This window comes from Protomyctophum bolini, assembly GCF_963924005.1.
Source record: "Protomyctophum bolini genome assembly, chromosome: 18".
NCBI classification, from domain to species: Eukaryota; Metazoa; Chordata; class Actinopteri; order Myctophiformes; family Myctophidae; genus Protomyctophum; species Protomyctophum bolini.
Genome location: NC_137879.1, coordinates 4,542,769 through 4,570,477, shown reverse-complemented (window position 1 = coordinate 4,570,477; position 27,709 = coordinate 4,542,769). Strand labels below are relative to the sequence as shown.

Here is a 27,709-nt window from a genome sequence, read left to right as displayed (position 1 = left end):
CTTGTGTATTCTAAAGTATTCTTCTTATAAGGCTCATCTGTTTTCTGCACTGCAGGCCCTGCTGAGAGCTGCAATCATGACAGGCAGATAAACATGCTCACTAGATGTGTTTATGCTCTCTCTCTCTCTCTCTCTCTCTCTCATTTACAGTATGTGCCACATCTTCACTCATCCCCCTCTTCTTTGAACCTGTGTCCCCCTCACACCCTCCCCCCGCCCCCCCCAGCCGATCTCTCGCTGCTAATTTTGGGTCCTGTCTCTACCTGTTTTGTGCATTGCTTAAGTTCTTCAATTCAACGAAGCCCCCCCATCCCCACACACACACACACACACACACACACACCCCTTCCAGTGGTGCGTCCACACACAGCACACGGTGGGAGGGGGGGGGGGGGGGGGAGCAGCCCTCATGCTAAAAGCACTCGAGGCATGCTGACAGACAGTTCAGGAGGTTGGTTTGGGGGGGGGGGGGGGGGGGGGGGCTCCTCCAGTCTCCACCCTCATGGGTGGGGGGGGGGGGGGAGGGGCGGGGGAGGGTCCAGTCTCCACCCTCTCCCACCCACCCAGCCTATAGACCGGCCCCTCTGGGCACGCCGCGCACGGCCCCCAATCTCACTCAGCCACACCCTGCACTTGCCTTGCGCCCTTGGGGATAGGATTTTGTGTGTGTGTGTGTGTGTGTGTGAGTGTGTGTGTGAGAGAGAGAGAGAGAGAGGGGAGAATTCCGTGGCCTGCATGCGCCACCGCTGAGCTGTCAACAGGTTTTGCAGTGGCTACACGTGCGTGGGTACGGTTGTGATATTGTACCGGCCCTGAGCAATTTGGTGCCCTAAGCAGGATTCTTCGTGAAAAATGACCATGGCCCCCTTGTGTTCTAAATCACTGTGGGGTTTTATTTTTTGCTTGGTGGATGCCCCCCCCCCTCCCATGCCCTAGACAACTGCCTGTTCTGCCTGATGGGAGGGCCAGCCCATATACCTGCTGCATACGCATATTATTGATAACCATGACATGATGAGTGTCTACTACTGCATCAGAGGGACTGACTGTACGATATGAGATGCAAGCGTGTTCCTGCTCATTCTGTCCTTATCATGGTTTCCATAATCAACTATAGGGACGTCCTAGACTTCTTCTGGAGTTTATTAAATAAACTCCAGAATGTATGTGTAACGCATTGATGGGTGTTGGCATAATATGTGATCCACGCCTGCGATCCACGCCTGCGACCCCAAAGGTGCCCCCCAATGGTGTCAAAGGTCATGTCTCACCTACATAGACACAGTATCTGACACGGATTTTGACCTGATGGTCAAGATTTAATTTATATCCCCTGAGCAAGCAGGACGGCTCTATCAGATTAATGGTATAAATGACAGCACTTAATTGTGCAGGAAACCGTGGGTTCAAATCAGGGGTAGAAGCGGAACAGTTACATACTACAGTGTAGTGCTTTTTCTTTCACTGAGGAAAACAAAATGGAAACTAAATTAAAACTAAGCTATATTGACTAAAACTAACACCAATATACTGACAATTTCGTCAACAAACTAGACAGAAATGTTAGGAAGAGACTAGTGGACAAGAGATCCAGTAGAAGTCATTTTACACTTGGTTGCATGATGAAAATAGCAGATCTATTTATTTCCAGGCATCGGTTGCTGCCTTTTGCTCCAAATGTTCAACAAAGCCACTGACTGCGTTGTTGAACGGTTCTTTTTTTCCACTCGGCTTTAAAGAAACTTGATATCTTGGCTGCAGGAGAGAATTGCTTTTTTCCCCCTCCACTTCTTTTCATGTCATGGCAGACGCGTACAGTACAGTACTGTAGTACAGTACATTACAGTAAAATAAGAGTACAGCACGGGATAGCAAGCAGAGAAATAAGGATTGATCTCACATTTATACTCTGTTGTATGACATTAATGTCAATAGCTGATCTGTAAGCTCACAAGGTGTCGCATTCCGCGACGCAGTGTGAGCTTATAGATCGGTCCACCGCCGCCATGCGACCGGAGCATGCGTTATGCATTACTGAGAGAAAAGGGAAACATCTTTTTGTTCTCTCTCTCTCTCTCTGTCTCTCTCCAGCTCTCTCTCTCTCTCTCTCTCTCTCCCTTTCCCTCGCTCTCTCTCTCTCCTGCACACAAATTCAATCTCTATAACATCTGGAGTCACTTAGGAGGCTGTGCTGCTGCTGGGTGACTGAGTCTGTGCTCCATTTCTACAGTACTACTAACTTTAGCTTTTGGTCACAAAACATTTACAGTTCGTACACAGCTGAAAAAACGAACATGAACATAACTGTCTTGTTATTATTTTGTATTTGTATTTGATGGGACAAACGGTAGCTCTCCATGTTCCGGAAAATCTAACAATCTTCCCATCCACACTCCCAGAACCGTAGGCTAGCCATCAGCCTCCTTCAGAGCTTACATTCCAAACTGGAACATTTAATAAGGCCGTTCAAATCATTTGGATGATCAGCGGCAGTGTTTACTCATGGAAAAGGATCAATGAGTAATAAAATCTCTTCCGGATGGACTCCAGACCAAAACCAGACCCATCGGTGATTCTAATATCTCTGCTGTCCGGAGGAAAACCTCATAACATAATTTCCCCCCCCCCCCCATAAATCAGTGATATTGAACACCCTTTACCCTTGGACTTGGACCCTCAAACTGTCTGCTAAAACAACTAACCACCTCTCTTCTTCTCATGCAAGTCATTGACAATATCTAAAGTCACAACACCAACTTTGAGAGGCAGTATTACAAAATATAAGGTTTTCTTAATTTCCTTAAAAATGTATATTATTCCATTTTCCTCCGGACAGCAACAATATATTACTTGCAAATGTTTGTATAACTGTACCACAATCAATCCTGAACTATGTATTCTTATGTACGCATATGTATTTATGTATGCATAAATGACGATTTGAATACTGTGACTCACTGTACACAATACCTTGTGACGGCCAGTCACAATTGACTCTTAATTGACTAATTGAATAATTGACAAGCCATCACCACTCAATCACCTGGCAATCTCCCTGCTCACCACTGACATTGCCACAGGTGTGTGTGAATCAGGGTGGAAGAAGTTTGTTTGTATGCTGGGAGCAGCTCTGCATGACAGTTGTCCAGCACTCTACTCAACATTCGTTACCCAGTGTTTTTATTTTATCCTTGTGTTTTTATTTTATCCTTGAAGTGGCTCAAGTTGGAGCAAACTACCTGGGAAACAGGCCTGTAGATCTTCAAGCTCCACTGCGTTTGGAATCCAGGCCGGGAGAATTGGAGCTGAGGAGTGAATCGTTTGGAGCAGGAGTTGTCCTTCAGGATTTCCTTGGATTTGCCTGTTTTGAGTCAACCATATTCACCTAAGGAACATACAGGTAAGCCAACTCCATATATATGGAAAATAGGCCCACTTAACTGAGAGCAAGAGGAGTTTGCCCCCCCATTGCCTGAACAGAAAGAGGATATTTCACATTGCAAATTGAAGAGGATCGTTTTGTTTTATTTTAATTGAACTGATTTATTTCCTGAAGACTCATTTTGAGACTCAACCAAAACAGGACACAGGTGAACTACAACATATTATACATACCATGTATCACTGCAGAGTAGGTCAGACAAGACAGTAACAACTATAGCTACAAAATAAGGTACGAGAAACACAAGAACACTCCCACCGAAATTATACAGATCCTGACATCAGACCTGTACGTCAGTAAAATGCACTAAAGAGATGGTTGAAGTTTTGTGATGAATATATAGGTCAAAAGGTCACAATCGAGAAACGTAGCACAGAGGATATAGGCACCCGCACCCCACGTCCCCCGGTTTATTAGTTTATTTAATAATGCAAAAGAAAAGTGACAAACACTGCAAGGGTCACATGATACGCATGAGTGTTTATACAGTATGTGTGGCCGTGTGTGCTGTGCGCGTGCACCTGCAGGTGAGCGTGTTTTGTCTGTGTGTGAGGAGAGCTTCATTCCTGCACATGTGAAGTTTCGTCTTACTGTGTGTGTGTGTGGTGTGTGTGTGTGTGTGTGTGTGTGTGTGTGTGTGTGTGTGTGTGTGTGTGTGTGTGTGTGTGTGTTGTGCGCGTGCGTGCGTGCATGAGAGAGAGTCATTCTTGCACCTCTCTCCAGGGGTGAAGTAGTATCTCTCTTTTTCCAGTAACTCCAGGGTGAAGTAGTGTCTCTCTTTCTCCAGTAACTTCAGGCTAGCACAAGCCATAACAAGTTAGCTAGTGCTTTTAACATAGCCTGGAGCTATATTCCATCCAGCTAAACCGTTAACTAAAGCGGTACGTACAGTAGGCCTACATACTATACATACAGTATATAAAATCTGAAAGCATGTTTTCTCATGGCTTAAGCTGCTTGGACTCCTCATGCATAGAAGGAAGCATGAGGTCAGTCCGTCTAAAGTAAAAACAGCGTGGGCACCTCTGCCATACATAGACAGTATACGCACCCCTCTCCCCCCCTCTGCAGAACCATAACCATAACCACCAACATTTTAGATGTGCTTAAAGTCATTCTTCAGACACCACATCACATAAGAGCCTCATACAAATAGCTGTTTCTGGAAACCCGACACTCCCAAACTCAATTAGAATGTGCTATTTTGGGGAAAGAACGTGAATATTTTGGGAAAGAATGATGTGTGCAGTGAATTTTTGAAACTATGAGAACAGCATCAGAGACCTGAATAATTTTCCTTTTATACACAGATTCAAATAACTGGATTAAGGCTGTTTCCTATAGTTTTGGGTGAAAATAACAAAGGACCACAATTATGGAAATACACTTTCAAGCTTGAATGTGTTTTATACTTTTGTCAGATATATGTATAAATTATGTTTATGCAATATGGATGTGCTTTTCAGTCAAATATGTCAATCAATCAAATAACAGACTCTGTACCGCCCTTTGAGGTAAACCCTAACAGAAATGTTGGACCAGGGCCTTAGAAATAATTAATAGAGATGGCACCAGATTTCTCCTCCCATCCACTTGCATTAAGTTGCTCAAAAGGCACATGAGGCGATTTCACTCCTCGTTCCGGGTAGGAACAGAGTGCATTCTGGGATGGATTGGGCCACATCGTGAACGCGCTGGGCCGTTGACTATATCATTGCACACGTTCACGTATGAAACAACGTTCACGTGTCATCATGAACATGCACATAGTCAACGGACCAGTGCTGCAATACCACATTTCCTCCGGGTGCCATCTCTATTAATATATACTGTATCCTCTAAGACCAGGGCCCACTTCGGCTGCAGTGTTCATTGGTCAGATGGGTGGACCAATCAGAGCATGTACTATATAGAGCAGGGGTGTGCAACTTTGACAACTTTCCACACTCACTCCAGAGGGCCAAAAATCGTAGCGTTTTGAGCTTGTAGATCGGCTATTTTTGCTATATTTGCACACATTGGCCCTGCCCGCTTAACGCCACTCTCTGCCCTCCACGCCAATCTACCTGTCCCTATTTATACCTGCCCAGTACCACCCAGTCTGGATATATCAGGTTTTTGTCCCGCTGCTTCGGGTTCATCGTTTCTGCTTGAGAGAGCCCAGATGCAGGCAGGAGGAGGGAACTTAATTGTGAACTCAATACTGCCGTAAGTCAGGTTAATATATGTGAGACTGTCGGTCTGATATTGTGTCTACCCCTAGCTATCTGTACCAGCTATATACGGTGGCTCGTCCCACTCCCAGACAGGGGGAGTCTGGGGGACTGTAACTCACTCTGCTGCTCCAAGCCCAAACACTGGAGAACTGTGGAAAGGGTGAATCATGAGGCTCACTGTCTGCTTCAACAATAACCACCCAATGTCTTTCTTTACTGCACTGGAAATGAGAGAGAGAGAGAGAGAGAGAGAGAGAGAGAGAGAGAGGGGGCAGAGCCTGAAGCGGATAGACTAGAGAAATCACTTTCAATACAATTCCAGTTCAATGAGTGTCATTGTTATAACAATGACAGAAATGGTCTGAAACCACTTTGACTTAGCAGTGCCACGCAAACCTTGTCTCTAGTATAATCTGATGTCATCCCGGCCGCTTCACTCATATGGATATGAAGAATCAACTGACTGAGAGAAAACGCTATTGTTACTGCTGCTGAATTTGTAAACGATACAGAGACACCTCCCTGACAATAACGCAGAGACTGCTTTTTTATTTTTGGACCACAATTGCTTTTTAAGATGAGCCCATGTTATTCTCTGTAGAGAAATTACTTCCGTGAACCAGGCAGAACCAGGGGATGAGCCAGTGACGTCATTGACTTTAGAACCAGGGGATGAGCGAGTGACGTCAGCACTTTAGAACCAGGGGATGAGCGAGTGACGTCAGGACTTTAGAACCAGGGGATGAGCGAGTGACGTCAGGACTTTAGAACCAGGGGATGAGCGAGTGACGTCAGGACTTTAGAAACCAGGGGATGAGCGAGTGACGTCAGGACTTTAGAACGTTGGGGATGAGCGAGTGACGTCAGGACTTTAGAACCAGGGGATGAGGCAGTGACGTCAGGACTTCAGCGCTCTATAGGCTTACTTGTATTTTTGTAGTGAGGTAGACAGTTAATAGAACTATATATGTCTTTTTATTATTGTAAACGAATAGATGGCAAGCTAGAAACTTTAGGTTATTTATTCAAGAAAACACATCACAATCATCTCTCTCACTATACTGCAGCTCTGCCCAGGATCCTAAAACAGTCAAATTGGGGTTGACTAATTTAAATAAGTTTGTTTAACTGATGGGGGCCAAATTGGGCCAAACCATCTCGTCATCTGTGTGGTCTCAATCAATCAATCAATCAATCAATCAGTCAATCAATCAGATGATATTTGGTCTCCTTTATGTCCTACTGAATAAACGCAAACTGCGTGCTTTGCCATCATTTGATTATGTCGAGTTGTGCTAAAAGGTTGCACAGTATAAAGTACCTCACCCAACACAGGGTAGCTTGTGACAAGTTTCACTTATAAGCAACTAATGAATGATTTATTTCTATCTTTTTCAGTTAGACATTACAAAAATCTTTTTTTCCTTTTTTAACTTGATAGAAAAGGTATAGGCACACACACACACACACACACACACAGGACCTCGAGAGGTTGCAGTGCAGGGCACAACATCTGCAGGGCACGCCTGCCTCTGTTTGCATAGGGATAGAGCCTTAATTAGCCGACATCAGAGAGCCCTTTTTAGTGTTTTATTATCACCACTTACTTGCTTCATAAGTTCATGACTAACTGTAGCCTACAGTAGTTGTTCTTAATGTGAAATTATGTATTGTGTCCGTTCACTGGAGGAGGAGGAGGAGGAGGAGGGCCGAACAGCTCTATGGCTGACATAACAAACAGTGTGGACTGGAGGCGGAGAAGGAAAGCCATCAGGGAACTGATTCTGCCACCTTCTGGTCAAACCCTCCTCCTCCTCATGTCTGTGTGCTAACTGCTAAGTCCTAAAATAAACACTGAAGATCAAGACCAACGCATGTCTCGGCAGCGCTGTGAAAGCTCTCTTTTCCAGCACTGTCATCTATAAGCCAGTGGTTCTCAGTTTCCACAGCTAAATATTGTGAAAATAGTGTTGTGATAGCTTGTAGATCGGCTATTGTTTGACCGTTTTATATTATATTGTCACTTTAGAAATGTGTAGATGTATACACTTATACTATATATTGGTTTGTTTACAATGTTGCACATTAAGCTAGTCATCTGGGGACCCCCTCCCCAAAAAAAAAAACATTTGGGAGAAGAGGCCTTCGGGGCAGACCTGGAGAAGACATGAAACAAAAGTGTTGTTCATGTTAACAGACAAAACAGATGTTTTTCCACTCAGTTTCCATTCTCTGTGTCAGTCACAGCCAGTTGTTCATAAACGCTCAGCTCCAAGCCCTGCAGAAACAGCAGTGCTAAGTAACTCTTCCCAGCTATAGTTGTAATTTTCTATTTGTCTCAGCTCTAACGGGGGAAAAGGACAATACTTTATTGCCTCCGAGGGAAATAAACGTAGCAAGTCTGGTCTCAGTCAGTATCAAAAACGGCACAAGAAGAATAGCTCGCTGGATCCTCCATGATGCGAGGTTAGCTGGAATATCACTCTCACAGACAGAAGCCTCTCCCTTGCATTCTCTCTGTCTTCCCCCGGCCAATAGCGGGCTCACCCCCAACTTCCCAAGCTGTGTTATACCTTGTAAACATGAGCCCACACTAGATACGGACAGAGGGAAATGATGGATGCGTTAACCCATTCTGACCGGGCACCCATTTTGGTGTTAGCATCATGTCGTGCTTTAGCTACTGAAAAATAGCAGATCTACAAGCTCATATCGCGCCACCGAGTGGCGCGATACGAGCTTGTAGGTCTGCTATTTTTGAAAAATCGAACGACTGACATTTTTTAGAATCTGATCTCAGGTCAGAATGGGTTAATCAAGACCAGTGTGTTGTCCAGTGGAAACCTCGTATGAATCTGATCTCAGGTCAGAATGGGTTAAGGGGGGGTGAGCTAGCGTTTACTGGGTGGGTGGCACCGTTTGGTGGAGGAGATGAGATGTCAGGGATTGGGAACAACGTCAATATAGAAGGTATGCGTGTGACATCATCATCAAGTGCAGGAATGCCTACTGAGTGGCAAAAAACTACTTTCTGGCCTTGACAGCCCATACATCCAAACAGAAAAGTCCTGTCTGATTGCATTAACCCATTCTGACCTGAGATCAGATTCATACGAGGTTTCCACTGGACACACACTGGTCTGATGAACCCATTCTGACCTGAGATCAGATTCTAAAAATGTCAGTCGTTCTTCGAATTTTTCAAAAATAGCAGACCTACAAGCTCGTAGCGCGCCACTCGGTGGCGCGCTATGAGCTTGTAGATCTGCTATTTTTCAATAGCTAAAGCATAACATGATGCCAACACCAAAATGGGTGCCCGGTCAGAATGGGTTAAACAATGTTAAACTCACTTTGCATGTTGCTTTGCCACTCGATGTGCCATTCACTTTAAGCATGTGCGCATACCCTCCATAGTGAAATGTGAGATTAGACAGTTTATTCGATTGTTGGGCATTAATACAACTGTTGTGTTGTACGCACTGTTGTGACGAAATTATTTCGGTCATGACTCATGAGCGAAAGAATAAGGTTGCGAATACAAGCGGCCGAAATTTAAAAGAATTGACGGGTGGCTGGCATATCTCCCTTAGAGATAGGGTGAGAAGTTCAGATAAGATACGTAAGTGGTTGAAGATGGATGGATAGTAAACTAAAGTAAATAAACCAGTGTAATTCAGAAACGGACAGTAAAAGGTGCAACAGTTACAGTATAACTGAGTGGTCATTGAGAATTTCCTCACTGAAGAGTTATTATACACTCACACGATTAGAAGATCGACATGTTCTTAATTAATTTGCTTGGTTAATAATTTCTCCCAACCAAGAGCTTTCTGTTTTTGTTACAGAATCAAGTTTCCAATAATCGTCTTCTAATCTGTATCTGTCACAAAGATTGCAAATGTATGTGTCCTTTAGAAATGTTCAACTACTGCATGCATTAATGTCTTCATCGCACACAATGGTCTTTTGTGTGCAACAGTGATAAAAACTCCCACACATATAACAATCAGCAGAGAACATGAGAATGATTGTCCAAAATCATTTGCAATATTCCCAGGGCTGGAATCAAGCCAGAGGTTCTTATCCTCCGTGCGATCCTAGTTGTAATACAGCGAAAACTATGATATGACCACACAAACACAATAGAGACACAGTTCTGTGGTTTTCCAGGTGGTGATTGTACGTTTTGTTTGAATGATAAATATCTTCCTCTGGCAGAGCGTTGCGCAACCCGCCATGCTGTCATGTTGCCCCACAACTGTGCCAACTGACTGTAGCCTCGTTTATAGGCGGGGGTGGTGGGGGTGGTGGCTCAGGGATAGAGGGGCTGGATGGTAACCGCAGGGTTGCCAGCTCGAACCCGGGCTCCCCCAGAGTCAGCGTCGAAGCTAGTGTCCTTGAGCAAGACACTGAACTCCTAATTGCTCCTGATGTGCTGGTTGGTACGGTGCCTTGCATGGTTTCTTCCGCTATCGGTGTGAATGTGTGTGTGAATGGGTGAATGTAATCCATAATCTATGTACAGCGCCTTGGATAAAGGCGCTATATACAGTAAATGCACCATTTATACGTTGTCGTACGACAGTGTCAGGAGAAGAGAATGGCACATCTACAAGCCATTTTTGAATCGCTTAAAGGAGAAATCCAGACCAAAACACACAAACATACCCATGAATCAGCCTATAATCCTGTTTACAGTACATGTTGGCCTTGAATTGTTTCATAGATTCCCCCTGTCCTCCATTTCCCCCACGCCTCCCACAGTAAATGATCTAAATCTGCAAGTTAACTTAGTTGTAACTGAGGGTTTTCAAATAATTGTATAGTGGAGTAGAATATAAAGTCTAAATAAAATCGAACACACTCGAGTATAAAGTGTTTCCTCATTGGTTGTGGCTTTTGTTTTGGTACTGCGTATCCAATTTCTCCAAAGCTTCCAGATCTGTGAGATTGAGTTCAACGCAGTCTAAACTATACAAAACCATAACGACTTCACATATTATGTGAAGTCGTTATATGGTTGTATAGTTTAGACAACCATATGTTTGGAACATATATTATATGTTCCAAAGTACAGTAGCCCATCGACATGCTTACAATGCATAGCAATGTGAGCAATGTGTTTGACATTTTCGCCTATAATGACATACACGCCCCCCAAATATGGATGCTAGGGTGAAAGGGCTTATTACAGTAACACATCCACACCTAACCTAAACACCATTTTAACTTCATACCTGGATTTAGGTCTGCTCTACTCTGGGCTGTTTACACAATGCATCGTGGCTATACTGTATTATATATACCATTGGTTCCCAAAGTGGGGTCCGGGGACCCCCAGGGGTACCTGAGTGAGTTCCAGGGGGTCCCCAGCTAAATGATAGTTATAGGAACCAAATAGACACTTATGGGTCTGTAACTCTGAGAGTGTACAAATGGAACCAAATGGACCTGTTTTAATAACATTGATTTTACAATATATTAATTGAGGGTCCTAGAGATAGAAATGCCATTAAATGGGGGTCCGTAGACTAACGCATGTCAAACTGGGGGTCCTTGAAATTAAACGGGTTGAGAATGAGAATCACTGCTAGAGCCGTAAAAATCTTCTCTTATGGAGGGGTCTCTGGCATGTCTTTTCAAATGGGGGTCCGCAAGCTAAATAGTGTCAATTTGGGGAGAACCACTGATTTATACTACCCGTTCAGAAGCCACTATACCTTCCTAATTTGCGCTGTGAGCTTATAGATCTGCTATATTTTCACTAAAGGTTATTATAAAGAAAGGGGGCTTACATGGTTCATTCATAATGTAACTTCAGCCCCCCTTCGTAAACATGTAGTGGAGTCTAATATATAAAGATACTAAGATATATAGATACTGCTACTAGATACTAGCTAATTGGCTGTTGGTTATGTAACCAATCTATGTTTTACTAATTGGCTGACAATATTAGTGGGAGAGGCCTATGTAAGCGACTGCGGCAACCACACTTTGCAATTTTTCATAATTGCGACTTTTCTAGTTATTCTTATACTCATGTAAATGTTCTTGGTGGTTGGTCCTCGGGTGGGAGGAGCTAGTGACATAATTGGTCTGCCATTCCATTCCTGGCATCTCTTTAGGAATGGAAGGTCGGAGGTCAACTGTTTGTTGCTGTTGCCAGGTGGTGTCACCTGAGGAGACAATATAAAAGCATCAGATAAAGAACACACACTCACATTCTGCAGCAGGCGTCTGATGGTTCTACCCCCCTCGTCCATGGAGGTGTTCCCCTAATGCAGTGGTGGGTTTTCAACCAGTGGTCCGGTCGGGACCACCAGTGGTTCCCGGACCACTGGTTGATTTCTGGTGTTGATTTCGTTGACTAAAACCATGACGAAAACTGTCTGTCGACTACCTTTTTCCACTGACGAAAACAAAATGGAAACTAAATGAAAACTAAGCTATCATGACTAAAACTATAAGACTAAATATATTGACAATTTCGTCAACAAATAAAAACTAGACAAAAATGTTAGTCTGACTATTATAGTGGACAAGAGATCCGTCATTTTCCACTTGGTTGCATGCTGAAAATGGCAGATCTACAAGTTGCGACGCGTTGTGAGATTGTAGATCAGCTATTTATAAAAGTATAAAATCTGCCAATTACGATGGCATCAAGGTATTACACTTTTGAGGCCATCAGGCTGAGGCTGTGAGCCACTACACATGGAGATAAACATTGTCATTATGTCAAGGACCCCCGGCCCTAAACTGATATGTGTTTGGCCACGGACCCCCATCTGAAAATACTTTGTGCCACCCAGGGACCGCCAGTGTTACATCTTTACTTTTTTCAATGTTCAAAATGAGCAGATGTATACATACAAGCTCGCAGCAGGTCACGGAGTGACCCATAAGGGTACATTTTCCTATATTTTTTAACCTTATTTCTCATTGTATTATTTATTTTAGTGTAAACACTGTATTTGTTACTATTGGTCGTTGTTGTCTCTGTTAAATACAGAGCGAGTTCACTGTTTTTTGCTGATAACTACTGTAGATCTTGTCTGTTTTTATTGTATACATGTTTGTGTGGACCCCAGGAAGATTATAGCGACCACTTTGTGGAAGCTAATGGGGATCCATACGAAAAACAAAAACCTCCTTCTTGTTGTGAGATGTGACCACAAAGAGGTGGTCTCTCTCTCTCTCTCTCTCTCTCTCTCTCTCTCTCTCTCTCTCTCTCTCTCTCGGTTTTACTGCAGATGTGCCGCCGATTAAGCCAGACTCCAAAATGTTCTCCTCTCCGTGGGCCTCTCTCTCTCTCTCTCTCTCTCTCTGTTCCAGACTCTTGTCTCTCTCCCTTCCTACCAAAACTCTTACATGCAACATAATTTATAATCGAAAATGTGCAGAGCAGCCGTACAGGAAATATATTGCTCACAGCTGAAGGAGGAGGAAAAAAAGGGAAAGTTGAACGTTTGCCATGACACATTCCACACGGCTGAGTCAGCTTATCTGCACTGATGTAACTACGTGTGTTTTTATACTCGAGTACATAAGTATCCGTTAATATTAGTACCTTTAATTTCCTCGGGTATTTCCGTTTCTTGACACTTAGTTCGTACTCCTGCTCGACCACTATACCACGTCTCAGATAGAGGCGAATGTTCTACTTTTTACTCCACTACATTTATTTGGCAGCTTTATAGTTAGCCACTTTGCAGATTTATATTATTTTATATACTAATTAAGTAGTTATGAATAATAAAAATAATCACACCCATGTGAAGTGAGTGCATGGCGCTCTTATCGTACATTGTCATGATGAAAAATAGACACTATCCCTATTTGCTCAGACAGTATGACGTAAAACTCAAGTTTTCAAATGTATAATAATCTTTTGAAAATAGCAGATCTGCTATTTTCAAAATGGCCAAAATGTGTAGGGCTGAAGTGGCCAATGTATGTTTTGTAATAATAATCAAAATCTACAAAGTAACTAGTGACTAAAGTTGTCAAATAAGGAGTAAAAGCACAATATTTGCCTCTGAAATGTAGTGGAGTAGAAGTAAAAGTACTGAGAGTTTGACGTACTCAAGTAAAGTACAAATACCTCAAAATTGTACTCAAGTAAACGTACTTAGTTACTTTCCACAAACTGATGTTCAGACAGGAAGGCCTGATCGGCCAATAGGAAGAAGCTGAATTCTTAACGTCACTAATAAATTAATCTCAGCTGAAACAAGATTTCTAAGAAAGAAATGAAGTTTTGTATTAAAGATATAGTTCTGTTTTGTAGAGGGTGTCCTCCTTCTCAAATAACCCCCCCCCCCCCCCCCCCCCCCCCCCAAACTGGGACCCTCAAATTAACGTACGTACATGTTCAGTCCATGACAACGTTGCATGCACGCTCACATTCATGCATGTGCAGATTGTGCACAACATGCAGCCTTAGGCCTGACTCACACCTTTACAACAGACTGATGTATGCTTGTTGTATGAGATGTATAGCTGATGCAAGCTTGCAATGCTTTTCCAATGGGAGTCACATGGTTTGACACAACATTTGTGTTGTATGAGGGGGAGGAGGGGGCAGTCGAAACACAGCCGAAAGCCGTACAACACAAATGTTGTGTCAAACCATGTGACTCCCATTGGAAATGCAATGCGAGCTTGCTATACATCTCATACAACAAGCATACATCAATCTGTTGCGAAGGTGTGAGTCAGGCCTTATAGCTACTGTGGGCGTTTTCCTCAGGATGGGAGACAAATTATTTGAGCACTTATAGCACAATGACTGCACCGTTCAAGAAGGACAGAACATAATAAATGTTAATGCTTAAAAAATGGTATTTATCAGCACTCTAGTCTAAACACTCAGTTTGAAACAGTAGTAAAACAAAGTATACAGCTACAGTAACAAAAACAACAAGGAAAAAGAAAACAGACTAAAAACAGAGCCCTACAATTAATTCCCCAGAATCTCAGCATTCCCAATGAGCTGTGACAGATATTTATAAGTGACAGGCTTTTTTCTGGAAGCATGACCATGGGTGTAGACCAGGCGTGCATGCCCACACTTTTTTGACTTGAGAGCTACTTTCAAAATGACCAAAAACTAAAATATTATCCCAATGCTGGAAATAGTAAAAGAAATCTACCAGAGGGGTCTTTAGAATTGCGGCACTGGCGTTATAAGACAAACGCACTTGGAATGAGAGAACATTTTGTGGGGAAAATGGAATTGGTATAGGGTTATTTTCTATATAACTTTGGAATGCTATACTGACGTTTATGCAGTGCTGCATTCTTGAAAAGAAAGTATAGGCATATATATCGCCTTGTGGATTTGAGCTGACAGGATGTCAATCAATCACTTTAATTCATGTGGCAGATGCCATTATAATATATAGCCTATTACATAATTTTTAGGGGCATGTCATGTGTTCTACCTGCACAGCCTTTGTGATCTACTGGTGCTAGATCACGGTCTACCTTTTGGGCACCACTGGTGTAGACAATACGTATGGGTCTGGCATGCAGCTCATTCCCAAGGTTTTTATAGGGAGTTAAATGGTATCTTCCGATTCCCAACAGCGTACCCTCCTCTCCTCTCCCCTCCGCCCCCTCCTCTCCCCCCTCCTCTCCTCTCCGCCCCCCCTCCCCTCCACCCCCCCCCCCCTTCCACAGCAGTAGAAGAACCTTCGGTTCCTCTTTCCAGAGCAGGGGGTGGGTCCCAAACCTTTATCAGCTCGAGACCCAAAAGAGAAATAATCCGTTGTCTCCCCGACGACAGCACCCAAACACACCACAAAATACATTATGAATAAATCAATTAAGATCTGCTATACTTTCAAAACCTTTGAGACTTTCTGAAAAGGCATGTGTGCACACATGCACACCACAGACGCACGCACATACCCATACAAAAATGGTTGCATGCCATGAACCAAAAATGGGTCCCGAACCATTGTTTGGGACACGCTGTAACCCTAAGGTATATACAGGGGGATTGTTCCTTTAACTGTGTTGGCGGGCTGAGTCTGGGACGAGGAGTATTATGGGATATCTTGTGTTTACTGTCTGTTCTGGTGTGCAGGGAAGCGGTCGCATTATTGAGAGGAAGAGATATTTACTTTGTTTGTTCACTACGGAGGTTGGATACAGAATTAGAACCCTGGTTATGATCACGTTTGTCCTTTTTGAATCATTATTTTGTTTATTTTAAATCACCAGTTCTGCAACACGGACTCCTTTTCCTTGACAGCATAGCAAGAAAGCATGAGGATTATTCCGGAGAGTAGAGCCACGGTGGTTATAACGCTAGCTGTTCTAGAGATCATGCTGAAGATAGGGACCACTGGGGGGAGGAGGAGGTGTGTGTGTGTGTGTGTGTGTGTGTGTGTGTGTGTGTGTGTGTGTGTGTGTGTGTGTGTGTGGGGGGGTGTCATGTGTTCCACCGATGCAGAACTAAGCTAAACAACGTGCGCTATAGCGCTATAAGTGCTGCTCCCTGGGCCACATGTGCACGGCGGCCTTCAGGAAGTGATTTACATCTTCGTACAAACGGGGAGAGAGAAAGCGGCCAGCTGTAGTTCAGTACAGAAAGTACAGTAGAACTTCTTCTACTGTACTTTCCATTTAGCTCAACAGAAACGTCGTCGCCTGAAGCGGTGCACAGTTTTTTTTTTGCCAATCATTGGTTGAGACTGCCACGGGATGCTCCCAAATCTTTTGATAGCGTTCTTTATCACCCGCATGATGCTCGCGGGGGTCTGTAAACTAAAGCCCGTCTTCTTTGTCCAGGCCTCTCCTCTCCACGCTATACTAAAACCGCTGCGTCTTCCCGGCGCCGTGGCGTGTACTATACTCTACTCGGCCCTTTGCTGATTGGAAGCAGCTGTGTGGGCTGGCTGCTCATGGCCAGCTTCCAGCGGAGAGAGGGAGGGAGGGAGGCTCTACAGCTGGGTTCCCCTGCCAAGCACCAGGCGGAGCGGGGGAGGGGCCCTATAGAGCTCGTCCGGCCCTCCTCCACCTCCACATCTGGAAAAGAAAGAATGAAAGCTGCCTTTAAAACAAAGAGTAGAAAAGGAGCAACTTGGACACTCGGGCATGAAGGAAGCATGAGTTCAAGTCCGTTGCTCTCCCCTTGTCCCCCATATATGGGGACTAGGTTGGCGGAGGGTGTGTAGAGCCCAGGATCACATTAGATGATTGACACAGGGGTGAAAAATGGGCTACAAAATCGTGGGATAAAAAATATATGTTTAAAAAACAAAGAGTAGAGAGAGACCAGCAGCCCTCATCATGGCCTGTCCGTCCTATAGCTGTAACAGCACTGGTTCTCTTTTTTTTGTAATTCCGACGACCCCAAGAGTTCGGTATATATGCATGCCATTAGGGCAGGACTTCCACCCCCCAACCACCTCCTCCTTCTTCTTACATCTGACAGAAGATGAGACCAACGTTCACAATATGAGATGACCCCAAAAAACAAATGCAAGCTATGATTTTGTTCAACATGTTTAAAAGAAAATCTGACCCGTCTGAACTGAGTGTTGCTGTTTGGGTGTCTGACTAGTGGGAGTCTGGGTGCAGTACTTAGTTTAGACAATTTTTGGTTTAGACTAGTCATTGGTTAGACCAGTGATTAATCCTACAACTACAACTACAATTTACCTATCTCAAACCCTCACCCTAAACCTAACCTCCCACGGGGCAGCACACCTAAACCTAACCTTAACCCATGTCTAACCAATGACTAGTCTAAACTAAGTATGCACCCCGTCTGACTTGTGGGTGTCTGACTAGATTTGATTGGGAGCCTGCCATCGCACAAACTCCAGCTTTTCACCAGAGGAGAAAAACTGAGTTAATGGCACAGGCAGACAGAAACTGAACAACCAATATGTCAATTTGAAGCTATGATTCATATGACATGAAAAAACGAAAATTAAAAAAAGGCCCTCAGTCAAATGTGGTCACATTGGTTGTCTGACTATTGTTTCCTCACCACCTGTGATCATTAGCCACGGACCCCTGGTGGTGAAACACATGCACTATTACAGGCCACGAACAGACCTGTAAGGGTCCATTTGCTTCCTCTAACTATCCATCATTTCCCTGGGAACTGGACCCCAGGGAGGCGGGGGGGGGGGGGGGTGGTCCTGGCCCGGACCCATTTTGAGAGCCACGTACGGTGCTGCTACAGTATCTCTCAACCAATCGGCATGTTTCAGCTCTGTGTCTGTCTGGGAGTGGCTTGGGCAAGTAAGGGGGAGATTCTCTGACCTTTTTTTTTGTTTCTGAACCCATTTTTGTGTTGGCATCATGTTATGCTTTAGCTATTGAAAAATAGCAGATCTACAAGCTCATAGCGCGCCACCGAGTGGCGCGCTACGAGCTTGTAGGTCTGCTATTTTTGAAAAATCGAAGAGCGACTGACATATAGAAGAAATTTTTAGAATCTGATCTCAGGTCAGAATGGGTTAATGTTTTGGGATGATGGCGTGCGCCGTGCGGCAGAGATACAGTACCTCGCACAATTTAACACTAGGCTGATCCAGGGGGTGTTGGTGGTGTTGAGAGGAAGCCTCTAGTGGTAAAGAGTAGTAGTAGTAGGGGTGGAGTGGAGACCAAAGCAGACATAGTTGAGAGTGAGTAGTGGACTATACAGGCTGTCTGCATGCTCTGAAGAGGCAGGCAGCCCTCTGGGCCTCTGCTCTGCTGACATAAGGACGTGTGTTAGCATGCCTGTGGAAGAGAAAGTGGTTGGTGTGTGTGGGGGGGGGGGGGGGGGGGGGGGGGGGGAAGAACTTATCTCCCTCCACAAATCCGTGAAATGACGAGCTGAAATGACCACTCTGTGAAAAGCATTAATTGGCAGACATAGAATCTGGCATCATAGGCAGAATCAAAGTTCGGTGTAATGCGTCCTTAAAACCACCCTATTTAATAGTGTAAATAGCACAACACGTCGTATTTCACATGCATATATTTTTGACAATTTCAGAAATTATTTGGAAAATTCTTAATTTGTTAGAAATGTCTTGGTGTGTTTACTTTTTCCCCCCTGAAAATGTTAACTCTCAGAGTTACAGACCCATAAGGGTCCATTTGGTTCCAATTGTATACACTCTCAGGGGTGCAGTAGTAGTTTAGACAGTTTTTGGTTTAGACTATAGTCATTGGTTAGACCAGTCATCAGTCCTACATCTACAACCCATCTCAAACCCTCACCCTAAACCTAACCTCCCACGGGGCAGCACACCTAAACCTAACCTTAACTCATGTCTAACCAATGACTATAGTCTAAACTAAGTACGCACCCCCCACTCTCAGAGTTACAGACCCATAAGGGTCCATTTGGTATTAAATAAAATAAAATAAAATAAAAGAATAGGTCCCAAAAAATGGGTCCCAAGTTCAAACCCATTGTTTGTCCAACCACTGGCATCCACTCAACATCCATACCAGGTCTTATTCCTATAACTTGAGTAAACTAAAGACCTGGAGGCGTGATCAATGCCATTTGGCTATTCTGAGTGGCCAAAGAGCATTGATCACGCCTCCAGGTCTTTAGTTTACTCAAGTTAGGGAATAAGACCTGGTACTTAAGACACGTAAAATACAGCCCATATAGTGTCTCCATAGCTCAGTGAGTCAGTCAGACGGCAGGCCAGACCGGGGCAGCTGGGCAGGAAAGTAAGAGTTAGAAGAAGCCATGCTGCTGACCTCTATTTTTAGTGGAGTGGCGCACATTTATGGAGCCGGCGTAATTACATGCTACGGTCCAGAGAAGTTCTAGCCAGGCGGAGTCACAGTGTAATTAACTCTCCTCTTCACTCTCCTCTCAGACCAACTCCAGTCTGGCCCTTTGGGTCTCATTATTTTCCCTTCTTCTTCAGGTAGCTGTAGTTATAACGGTTTAGCAGAGCTATACGTTATAGGCTATAGCCTAACGCTTATGCTTAAAACAAGACCAAAGGTGACCTTATACACTAACCGATTATCAGACATTTTGGCGCTCGGGGGGAGCCCCGACTCGAGTGGCCAAAGTGTGGAATCATTCTGCGTTATAAACTTTTCAATTCCAAGCAGGACTTCTTTCAAATAAAACCGCTAAAGTATTTGATTAGACAGCTCATATTAAAGCAGCCTTGTTATCATCCCATCTGGGAATGAAGCCATGCAGTCCTTACTGTGGCAGCTGGAAAGAAGAAAAAATCATCAAAGAGAAACCTACTTTCAGTCCTTTAATTTCACCCATAGGCTTGTCATTTAATTGAAAGTATAATTTGAATGTAAGTACAAATAAAAAGTGGATTAGATTATTTACTGTAGGTAAAAGTCTGAGATGTACAAGCTAGCATAAGTATAAAATTGGGCTTAATATAGAGGGTATGCGCATGCAAGTGAATTTAATGTTGTTTAAAGTAATTTCATGCAAACTTTTCTGTTTGGATGTATGGGCTGTCAAGGCCAGAAAGTAGTTTTTTGCCACTCAGTAATACGTGCATTCCCGCATAACTTCCTGGTATGATGATGATGTCACGCGCGTACCCTCTATTGGTAAATTATGTTTGTTTTGTAATAATCAAGATCTTTTAACTAAAGTTTTCAAATACCGTAATCGTAGTTTCAGGTGGAAACCTCATATGTCCCAAAACTGCAAAAAAAAATAATAGCAGATTGACAAGCTCAAAACTCGCTGCCTTGCGCCCTACGTTTCTAGCTCTGCTATTTTTGACGCTTTTGTGCATGATCAGGTTAATTTACAAAATACAAAATATGGAGTTAAGAGGTTTCTTCCCGGTGCAGCCAGTAGCGACACACAGGGCTTTTAGAGGCGGGCTAGTGCTGACAGCATCCCAGTGAGGAGAGCCTACAGCTGGGACAGACCTAACACTCACAGCGTCCCACCGAGCAGGGCCCGTAGCCTGTAGGACAGAGGGGGCATTCATCTCCTCTAGATCCCCCCATGGTCGTCCCACTTCAGCCCACAGCCCCCGCCAGCCAATATGTTCAGCCGTTTACTGAGGAAATGTTCACTTAGCGCCGGAAGTCTGAGGTTTCCCCCGCGTTAGGTGGTTCTTCTGATGCCCAGTTCCTTAGCCAAACAACTGGACCCGGACCGTACGGGCGGACGGGGGGCTGTTGGCCGGGTCAGAACAACATAGGTGTGGGAACCTGAAGGCCCCCCGGGAGAGAGAGTCTATACAAGGTCAATGTGACTGTTTAAAGAGGGCTAATATTTTGAAGAGTGATGTTTAAAAATGCCATGCTGTGGTTTTGACTCCCTGTGGACTATATATTCTGTAGTGCTGCTCACCTGGAGACGTTCTGCGGCGTTCGCGGTCCAGGGCCCACCCATCTAACCACCAGAGATACGTTAAGTTCTTATTTATTTATCGGTTTAACTATGAAAACTACATTTTCAAGGTTAAAAAAATGTAATACCGTGATATTGTTTTCCAGACTTTTTTAAATACGTCGTAGATCTAACGTGTCGCAGATCGGCAAGTGTTTCTCTACCTTTTAAAATGTAAGCGTTATTTTTTATGTGTATTGTGTTGCGTATAATTTAGAAAACATATATTTCCAGATTTTACATTAAACTGGACTGTTGATGTGATTATTATGTAATTAGCCAAATCCCCAGGGCCGCTAACAGCAGCACTGAATAGCAGGGTTCGGTATCCTGGACCAAATGGTCCATTTGTACAGTTTCTGGGTTATGGGAGTCCTTGATAAATGATAAAGAACCACTGATCTGACTCCTCAAAAATGTGATTTCTGACCTATTCCTGACCCATGTTCTTAATACCGAGGAGAAGAATGTTTGGCTGAATGTGATTTATTTTATCCAGTTCCATGGAGACGTCACTGGAAGATGAAAATAACACATTGTTCTGTGAATGTTTCAAAGGTCAGTTTTAATTTCCCCAAAGTCTCCTTTTTTTTTTTACAGTTGTGTATAATTAATCCATTCTACAAAATGTCTTCTAAAGACTGACCGTTTTCTGAAGAATGTTCCTATGTCAGTGGTTCTCAACCTTTTCCATCTCAAGGACCCCCAGAACTTTCTGTATTTGGCCGCTGACCCCCATCTTCATGATTTTTCAAACAAATAGCAGATCTACAAGCTCGTAGTGTGGCACTCGGTGCCGCGCTATGAGCTTGTAGATCTGCTATTTTTCAATGGCTAAAGTAGGCTATAACATAATGCTTAAAACACCAAAAGGCGTTCCTTAAAAAAAAGTATATCTGCTGCTATAGTCTCTAAGGTTGTCATTTTTTTCTGTTTTAATGGTCATCGAGTTCATTTGGTTTATGCCCAAAACACAAACCACAAAACCAAACCATAAAATGTGACAGCACAAATATTATATTCTGTACATTGTGCAGAATTTTGTTACGGTAAAAATAAGCTGATATAATACTATATGACTGCCAACCAATTGATCATCATTCATCACTATAATGTTCATTATACAGTACAATGGTGCCATTTCGGTCTATACTCACTTTGTGTCTCATGAATTAACTTGTATCATAAGCATGTTAACTTATATCAGCATGCTAACGTTTGAAATGACCCAAAACGCAAACCTGACGTCACTGGTAGACAGATTTTCTGAACTGTCCAACCCCCTCCGAGACACACAGAGCACGTAGACAGAAATGGCGCCATTCATAGAGTTTTTTGGGTGAAGCGGTGGCCACCTCTTCACCAAAAACTGGACTATGAATAGGCCTTTTACTCACCAAGAACCAATTATATGAACGTAGGTTGAAAGCTCCTTTAAATATCACAGCATACGACTATAAGATCAAGTGGTGTCTAACTTTCATTGCTATATAACAGAATAACACAACCTATTGAAAGATATTCTGCATTGTTTTGCTTTGCTTTACAACAGCCATATACAGTATGAGTAGGCTCTCATTATATTATGCCAGTATACTGTCCATTTAGCCATGTCCTCTATTTGACATGTACAAATCAATCTATCATTTGTGATTTAATTACAAATTGCACTGCTCCAAGATTTGAAGTTACGAGAGAGAGAGAGAGAGAGAGAGAGAGAGAGAGAGAGAGAGAGAGAGAGAGAGAGAGAGAGAGAGAGAGAGAGAGAGAGAAAAGATAAAAATGAAAGACATACATGTCAACGAGATACATTAGGACATTACTGCACAATGGCCTTTCACTTAAATGAAATATTACGCCTCATCAGCATTCCTCTCAAAGCCAGCCAGGCTCAGATACGCAGCAGACGGCTCTCTGTGTATTCGACCGAACCTCAGGTACATGATCAACGTCCCCTATCCGTCCTAAAGGTCACATGTCAGGCCAGGCGTACCTAGTTGTAGTTGTAATCAAGGGTCCATTCTTTCAGAATTCAAAACATCAAGCGTGCGGTTCCACCATTGTCCACCAGAGGGGCTTAAAGAGCTGTGGTTTGGGGTTTTTCCCCTGGCAGCAGTGTTGATTTTGTCAACTAATAATGCTATTAAAGACAAAACAAAATGTTCGTTGACTACCTTTTTTTCACAGACGAAAACTAAATGGAAACTAATTGAAAACTAAGACTATATTGAAAATTCCGTCAACAAATAAAAACTAGACTTAAATGTGGACTAGTGGACAAGAGATCCAGTATAAATAAGTCATTTTACATTTGGTTGCATGCTGAACATAGCAGATCTATTTTCAGCAAGCGTAAAGACAACTGCCAAGTGTAGATTTAGTCGACAAAAACTAGACTAACACTCCAGGTGACTAAAATGTGACTAAAACTAAATGAGAACTATTCAAAAGACTATTGACTAAAAACTAAAATCTAAATTTAGCTGTCAAAATCAACAACACCACCTGCCCGGCAGCCTGGATCGCTGCCCCTCCGCTCACAGAAGCTTCTTCTTGGCCATCTGAGCCAGCTGCTGAGCCTTCCTCCTCTTCAGCTTCTTCTTGAGGAAGAGCAGGTCTATGTAGACGATGTGATCGAGCACGGTGGAGGCACACAGCAGACCTCCGTGCAGAGCTCCTGCTATCCCACAGCTGAACACGTCTTGTCCTGACACACACACACACACACACACACACACACGCACCCAGAGGGGAGGCATCCTTTGGTTAGACATAAGGTTGGTGAGGGGTGTGTTAAAACGACCGGATTAAGGTTGGTGAGGGGTGCGTTAAAACGACCGGATTAGGTTGGTGAGGGGTGCGTTAAAACGACCTGATTAAGGTTGGTGAGGGGTGCGTTAAAACGACCGGATTAAGGTTGGTGAGGGGAGAGTGTTAAGGTTAGGTTTAGAGATCCAGTTTTATGCTGGCTCCAGTTTTATGCAAGCTCACAACGCATCACGCTGAGATGCGTCGTGCAGTGTGCCGCGGGTTCGACTCCCGATCCCGACGGCCTTTACTGCATGTCTTCCCCCCCATCTCTCTCTCCCCATTTCCTGTCAGCCTACTGTCTGTCCCTCCATAAAAAAATATATAAAATAAAGGCGAAAGCCACAAAAATAATAATAATAATAATAATAATAATAAAGAGAAGAAATAAAGTCACCGCAACCGTGAGTTGAATTCTCTGTTGTATTCGATCAACGCCAAGAAACGCAATTAGCACTCTGAATGTGGAGTGCGCGTGTGTGTGTATGTCATGATGACAATGTTGCGCTGTGACTGGCTCACTAGCAATTACACATTCACACATTCAGTTGAATGAACAAAATTTGATTTTTGGAGGTGTGAATAATGAATATTTGGCAAAGTGAGAAAAATATATTTTCATACTCTGCCACCCCAGTATTGGTTGGTCAGGAAGAGACCCAGTTTGTATAGCTTGGTTTGACTGTACTAAACAGGCATAGTTGTTTCAAGGGGTGGGGGGACGAGGGAGCCAGCCCCACCCTGTGACCCGCATGAGACTGGACCAGTCTCTTATTAAAAAAATATTTGTGGACCTTCTGTGGCATTTCTAGTTGAGGACCCCCTGCTGTAGGTCTTACCAGAGATGTAGAGGCCCTTCACCGGAGTGTCACACCGGTTCTTGGCCACGGCCTCAGCCTGGAAGCGGTCCAGGTTGTGTTCCGCAGAGTACATGGCTCCGCGCTGCGCTCCCAGGTAGTGCATGTTGGTGAGGGGGGTGGCTACCTCCTGGAACACCAGCTGAATACAAGATAAAACATCAATACATAAGACAGGTAGTGCATGTTGGTGAGAGGCATGGCTACCTCCTGATAAAATAAGACAGGTATAGTGCATGTTGGTGAGGGGGGTGGCTACCTCCTGGAACACCAGCTGGAGACAAGACAAAACATCAATACATAAGACGGGTAGTGCATGTTGGTGAGAAATTTGGGGCCGAGTGATCAGTCAAGTTTGCGAGATTAGCCGTGGACACAGACAGACAGACAGACATACAGACAGTGCCATGCACTGAAAAGACTAATTATTAGCAATGTAATGTAAAACAAATAATAAACACATCCAACCATCTGGTATTCATTGATGAGTTTAACAGAACATGTACAGTTAGTAACAGAGAAATTAATGAAAGACTTAATTACTATCAAATAACAGTGGATTGACTGGACTGTGCTTTCATGTGATGGAGAGTATAGGTTTACCTTGTCTTTGATGTTAGGGAATATGGTGCAGGCCCAGTTGAAGACGTTGTTGGCGAACCTCATCTTGTAGTCGTGGTATTCGTCGCCGCGTTTACGCACCGTGGTGTCGGTCCACTCCTCGAACCACTCGTAGTTCACCATGGTCAGGATGGTCATGCAGGACTTCCCTGTGGACACCCGAGACACAAAACACCAGGTTGGATTAGTTTGACCCTAAACATGCAGGAATGCACGGCGCGCACACACACACACACACACACACACATTCTCTTCATAGGACTATCAATATACACTATAGTAGTGGGCCTACAGTGATGCCTTTATCGGGTTATTTATTTGATCTCAATACATGCATGTTGACGGGGCAGCAGTGGCTCAGGGGTAGTAGTGGCCCGGTAGAGCGGCCCGGATGGCAACCGTAAGGTTCCCAGTTCGATCCCTGTCGGCTCCCCCAGTGTCCTTGAACAAGACTCAAGGACTGGTGTGCGTGTGTGGTTTCCTCGGCCATCGGTGTATGAAAGCGTGTGTGAATGGATGAATGTAATGCACATTTATATGCAAAGCGTTTTGGATAAAAGGGGGTGCATACTATTATTAGTTTAGACTAGTCATTGGTTAGACATGGGTTAAGGTTATAGGTTTAGGTGTGCTGCCCCGTGGGAGGTAATTAGGTTTAGGGTGAGGGTTTGAGATAGGTTGTAGTTGTGTAGGACTAATGACTGGTCTAACCATGAATGACTAGTCTAAACCTAAAACTGTCTAAACTAAGTACTGCACCCGATAAAAGCGCTACATAAATGCACCATTTACCATGTCTGTGTCTGCCAGGATGTCTCTGCCGCCTTCTTCATAATAATTAGTAGAAGTAGTAGTACAGTATAGACTAGTACACAGTAAAATTAAGTGTCAGGTGTGCGTGTGTACCGTGTGTGTGCGTGCGTGTACCTGGGTGTCTGATCTTGGACTCGGGGTCTTTTGCAGAAGGCATGGTGATGAACATCATGGGAATGTTGTCGGGAGCTTCCTCTTTGCTCAGAGCAAAGTAGTCCTCCATGCTGTAAACACAGGGGTTTCCTCCTCACGGTCATTCAACAGAGAAGATGTTCACAATAATAACATTGTCATTATGAAAAATATTAGTTTGTCTTTATAAAATGTAAGAACCTTCTCTTCTGGCAACATTATGTTACATGCATGACTCATTGTCCTTCTCCAAGCAGAGGTAACAACAAGCAGCAGAGACTGCTCTGCCTGTGTGTAAATGGTTCTTATTGCTGTTACCTTATACGCTGGCGCCACCGTGTGGCCACAGAGCAGTGTGTCATGTGTGGGTAAACCGAAGAGTCAGCACCAAGGATGAGTAGCTATACATTGATGTTAAAATTGGCAATTTTCCCCCCAAAAATGTTGAATAATTTAATATTGTAAACGGGTTTGAAGTAATGTAAAGTACACATTATTAGAACATGTTTGAACATTCAACAAGGCCTAATATTTCTACAATTGCTACAAATTGCCACAAAACCAGCCAACCAGCCATTTTTGGGGAGTAAGTTGAAGGGTACATTTAGATCTGATAATGATATGTAGCGTGCATTGTTCACATCTGTATACTTCACATTACCCTGTAAAACCCGGAATAATTTCTACTTGAGAAAAAAAAAGGGATTTCAACCATACTACTACTTTTTACTACTAGGACTTATCAGAGGAAATGAAGCAAATTGTATGCACATTTATAATAATTATTAAAATAATAATAATACATTAATAATTTACATTTGGGGGATATCTTTGTTCTAGACATTCTAATGATCACAAAAAAACATATATTACAGTTATTTTACTTATTTTTATCAGGGTTAAAAGTCAAAGGTCATAGGTTAAAAAGAGTGCAGAGATTTTTAATTTGTGTGAATTTCAGCCTCTGTGGGGCGTATTTATATGCAAATATCAGGACCAATGGCATTGCAATGAACATCAGTGATGACGTTTAGGTGAAAAAAATAACATAAAAAATATATATTAATGAATTAATTAAAATATGTTGTATTATTACAATGCTGGGTGTTACAGGGTTTAAGACCATTTCCCCCAAAACGTATAAATAACATGGAGTTTCCCCACTCTTCCTGTGTGTGGCCACACTTACGATTTGTCCAGATCGTTGTTCTTGAAGAGCCAGAAGTTGGTGGACACCAGGCCCAGCTCCTCCTGGGTCCCCTCGAAGCCAGAGAACACCAGGAAGGACCCCCTGCCGTGCTTCATCATGTCCAGCCTCGCCTGAACGTCTGGGGAGAGACGTGGAGGACAGCAACACATTCACTTAAGGTTCGGGGGGTGCATACTTATAGTTTAGACTAGTCATTGGTTAGACATGGGTTAAGGTTAGGTTTAGGTTTACTGCCCCGTGGGA

At 43.5% G+C, this 27,709-nt stretch overlaps 1 protein-coding gene across 1 annotated transcript in view; it reads right to left on the bottom strand.

Moving 5' to 3' along the window:
- The window catches only part of LOC308333113 (inactive all-trans-retinol 13,14-reductase), a gene marked incomplete at both ends in the record, with an annotated part of 43,269 nt that overhangs the window by 6,807 nt on the left and 8,753 nt on the right, over window positions 1–27,709 (bottom strand). Inside the window, 5 exons of the mRNA XM_080789308.1 lie at window positions 23,567–23,732; window positions 24,673–24,832; window positions 25,294–25,460; window positions 26,239–26,348; window positions 27,446–27,584. Coding sequence (XP_080645434.1) covers window positions 23,567–23,732; window positions 24,673–24,832; window positions 25,294–25,460; window positions 26,239–26,348; window positions 27,446–27,584 — 742 coding nt within the window. The remainder of the gene's footprint in view (window positions 1–23,566; window positions 23,733–24,672; window positions 24,833–25,293; window positions 25,461–26,238; window positions 26,349–27,445; window positions 27,585–27,709) is intronic.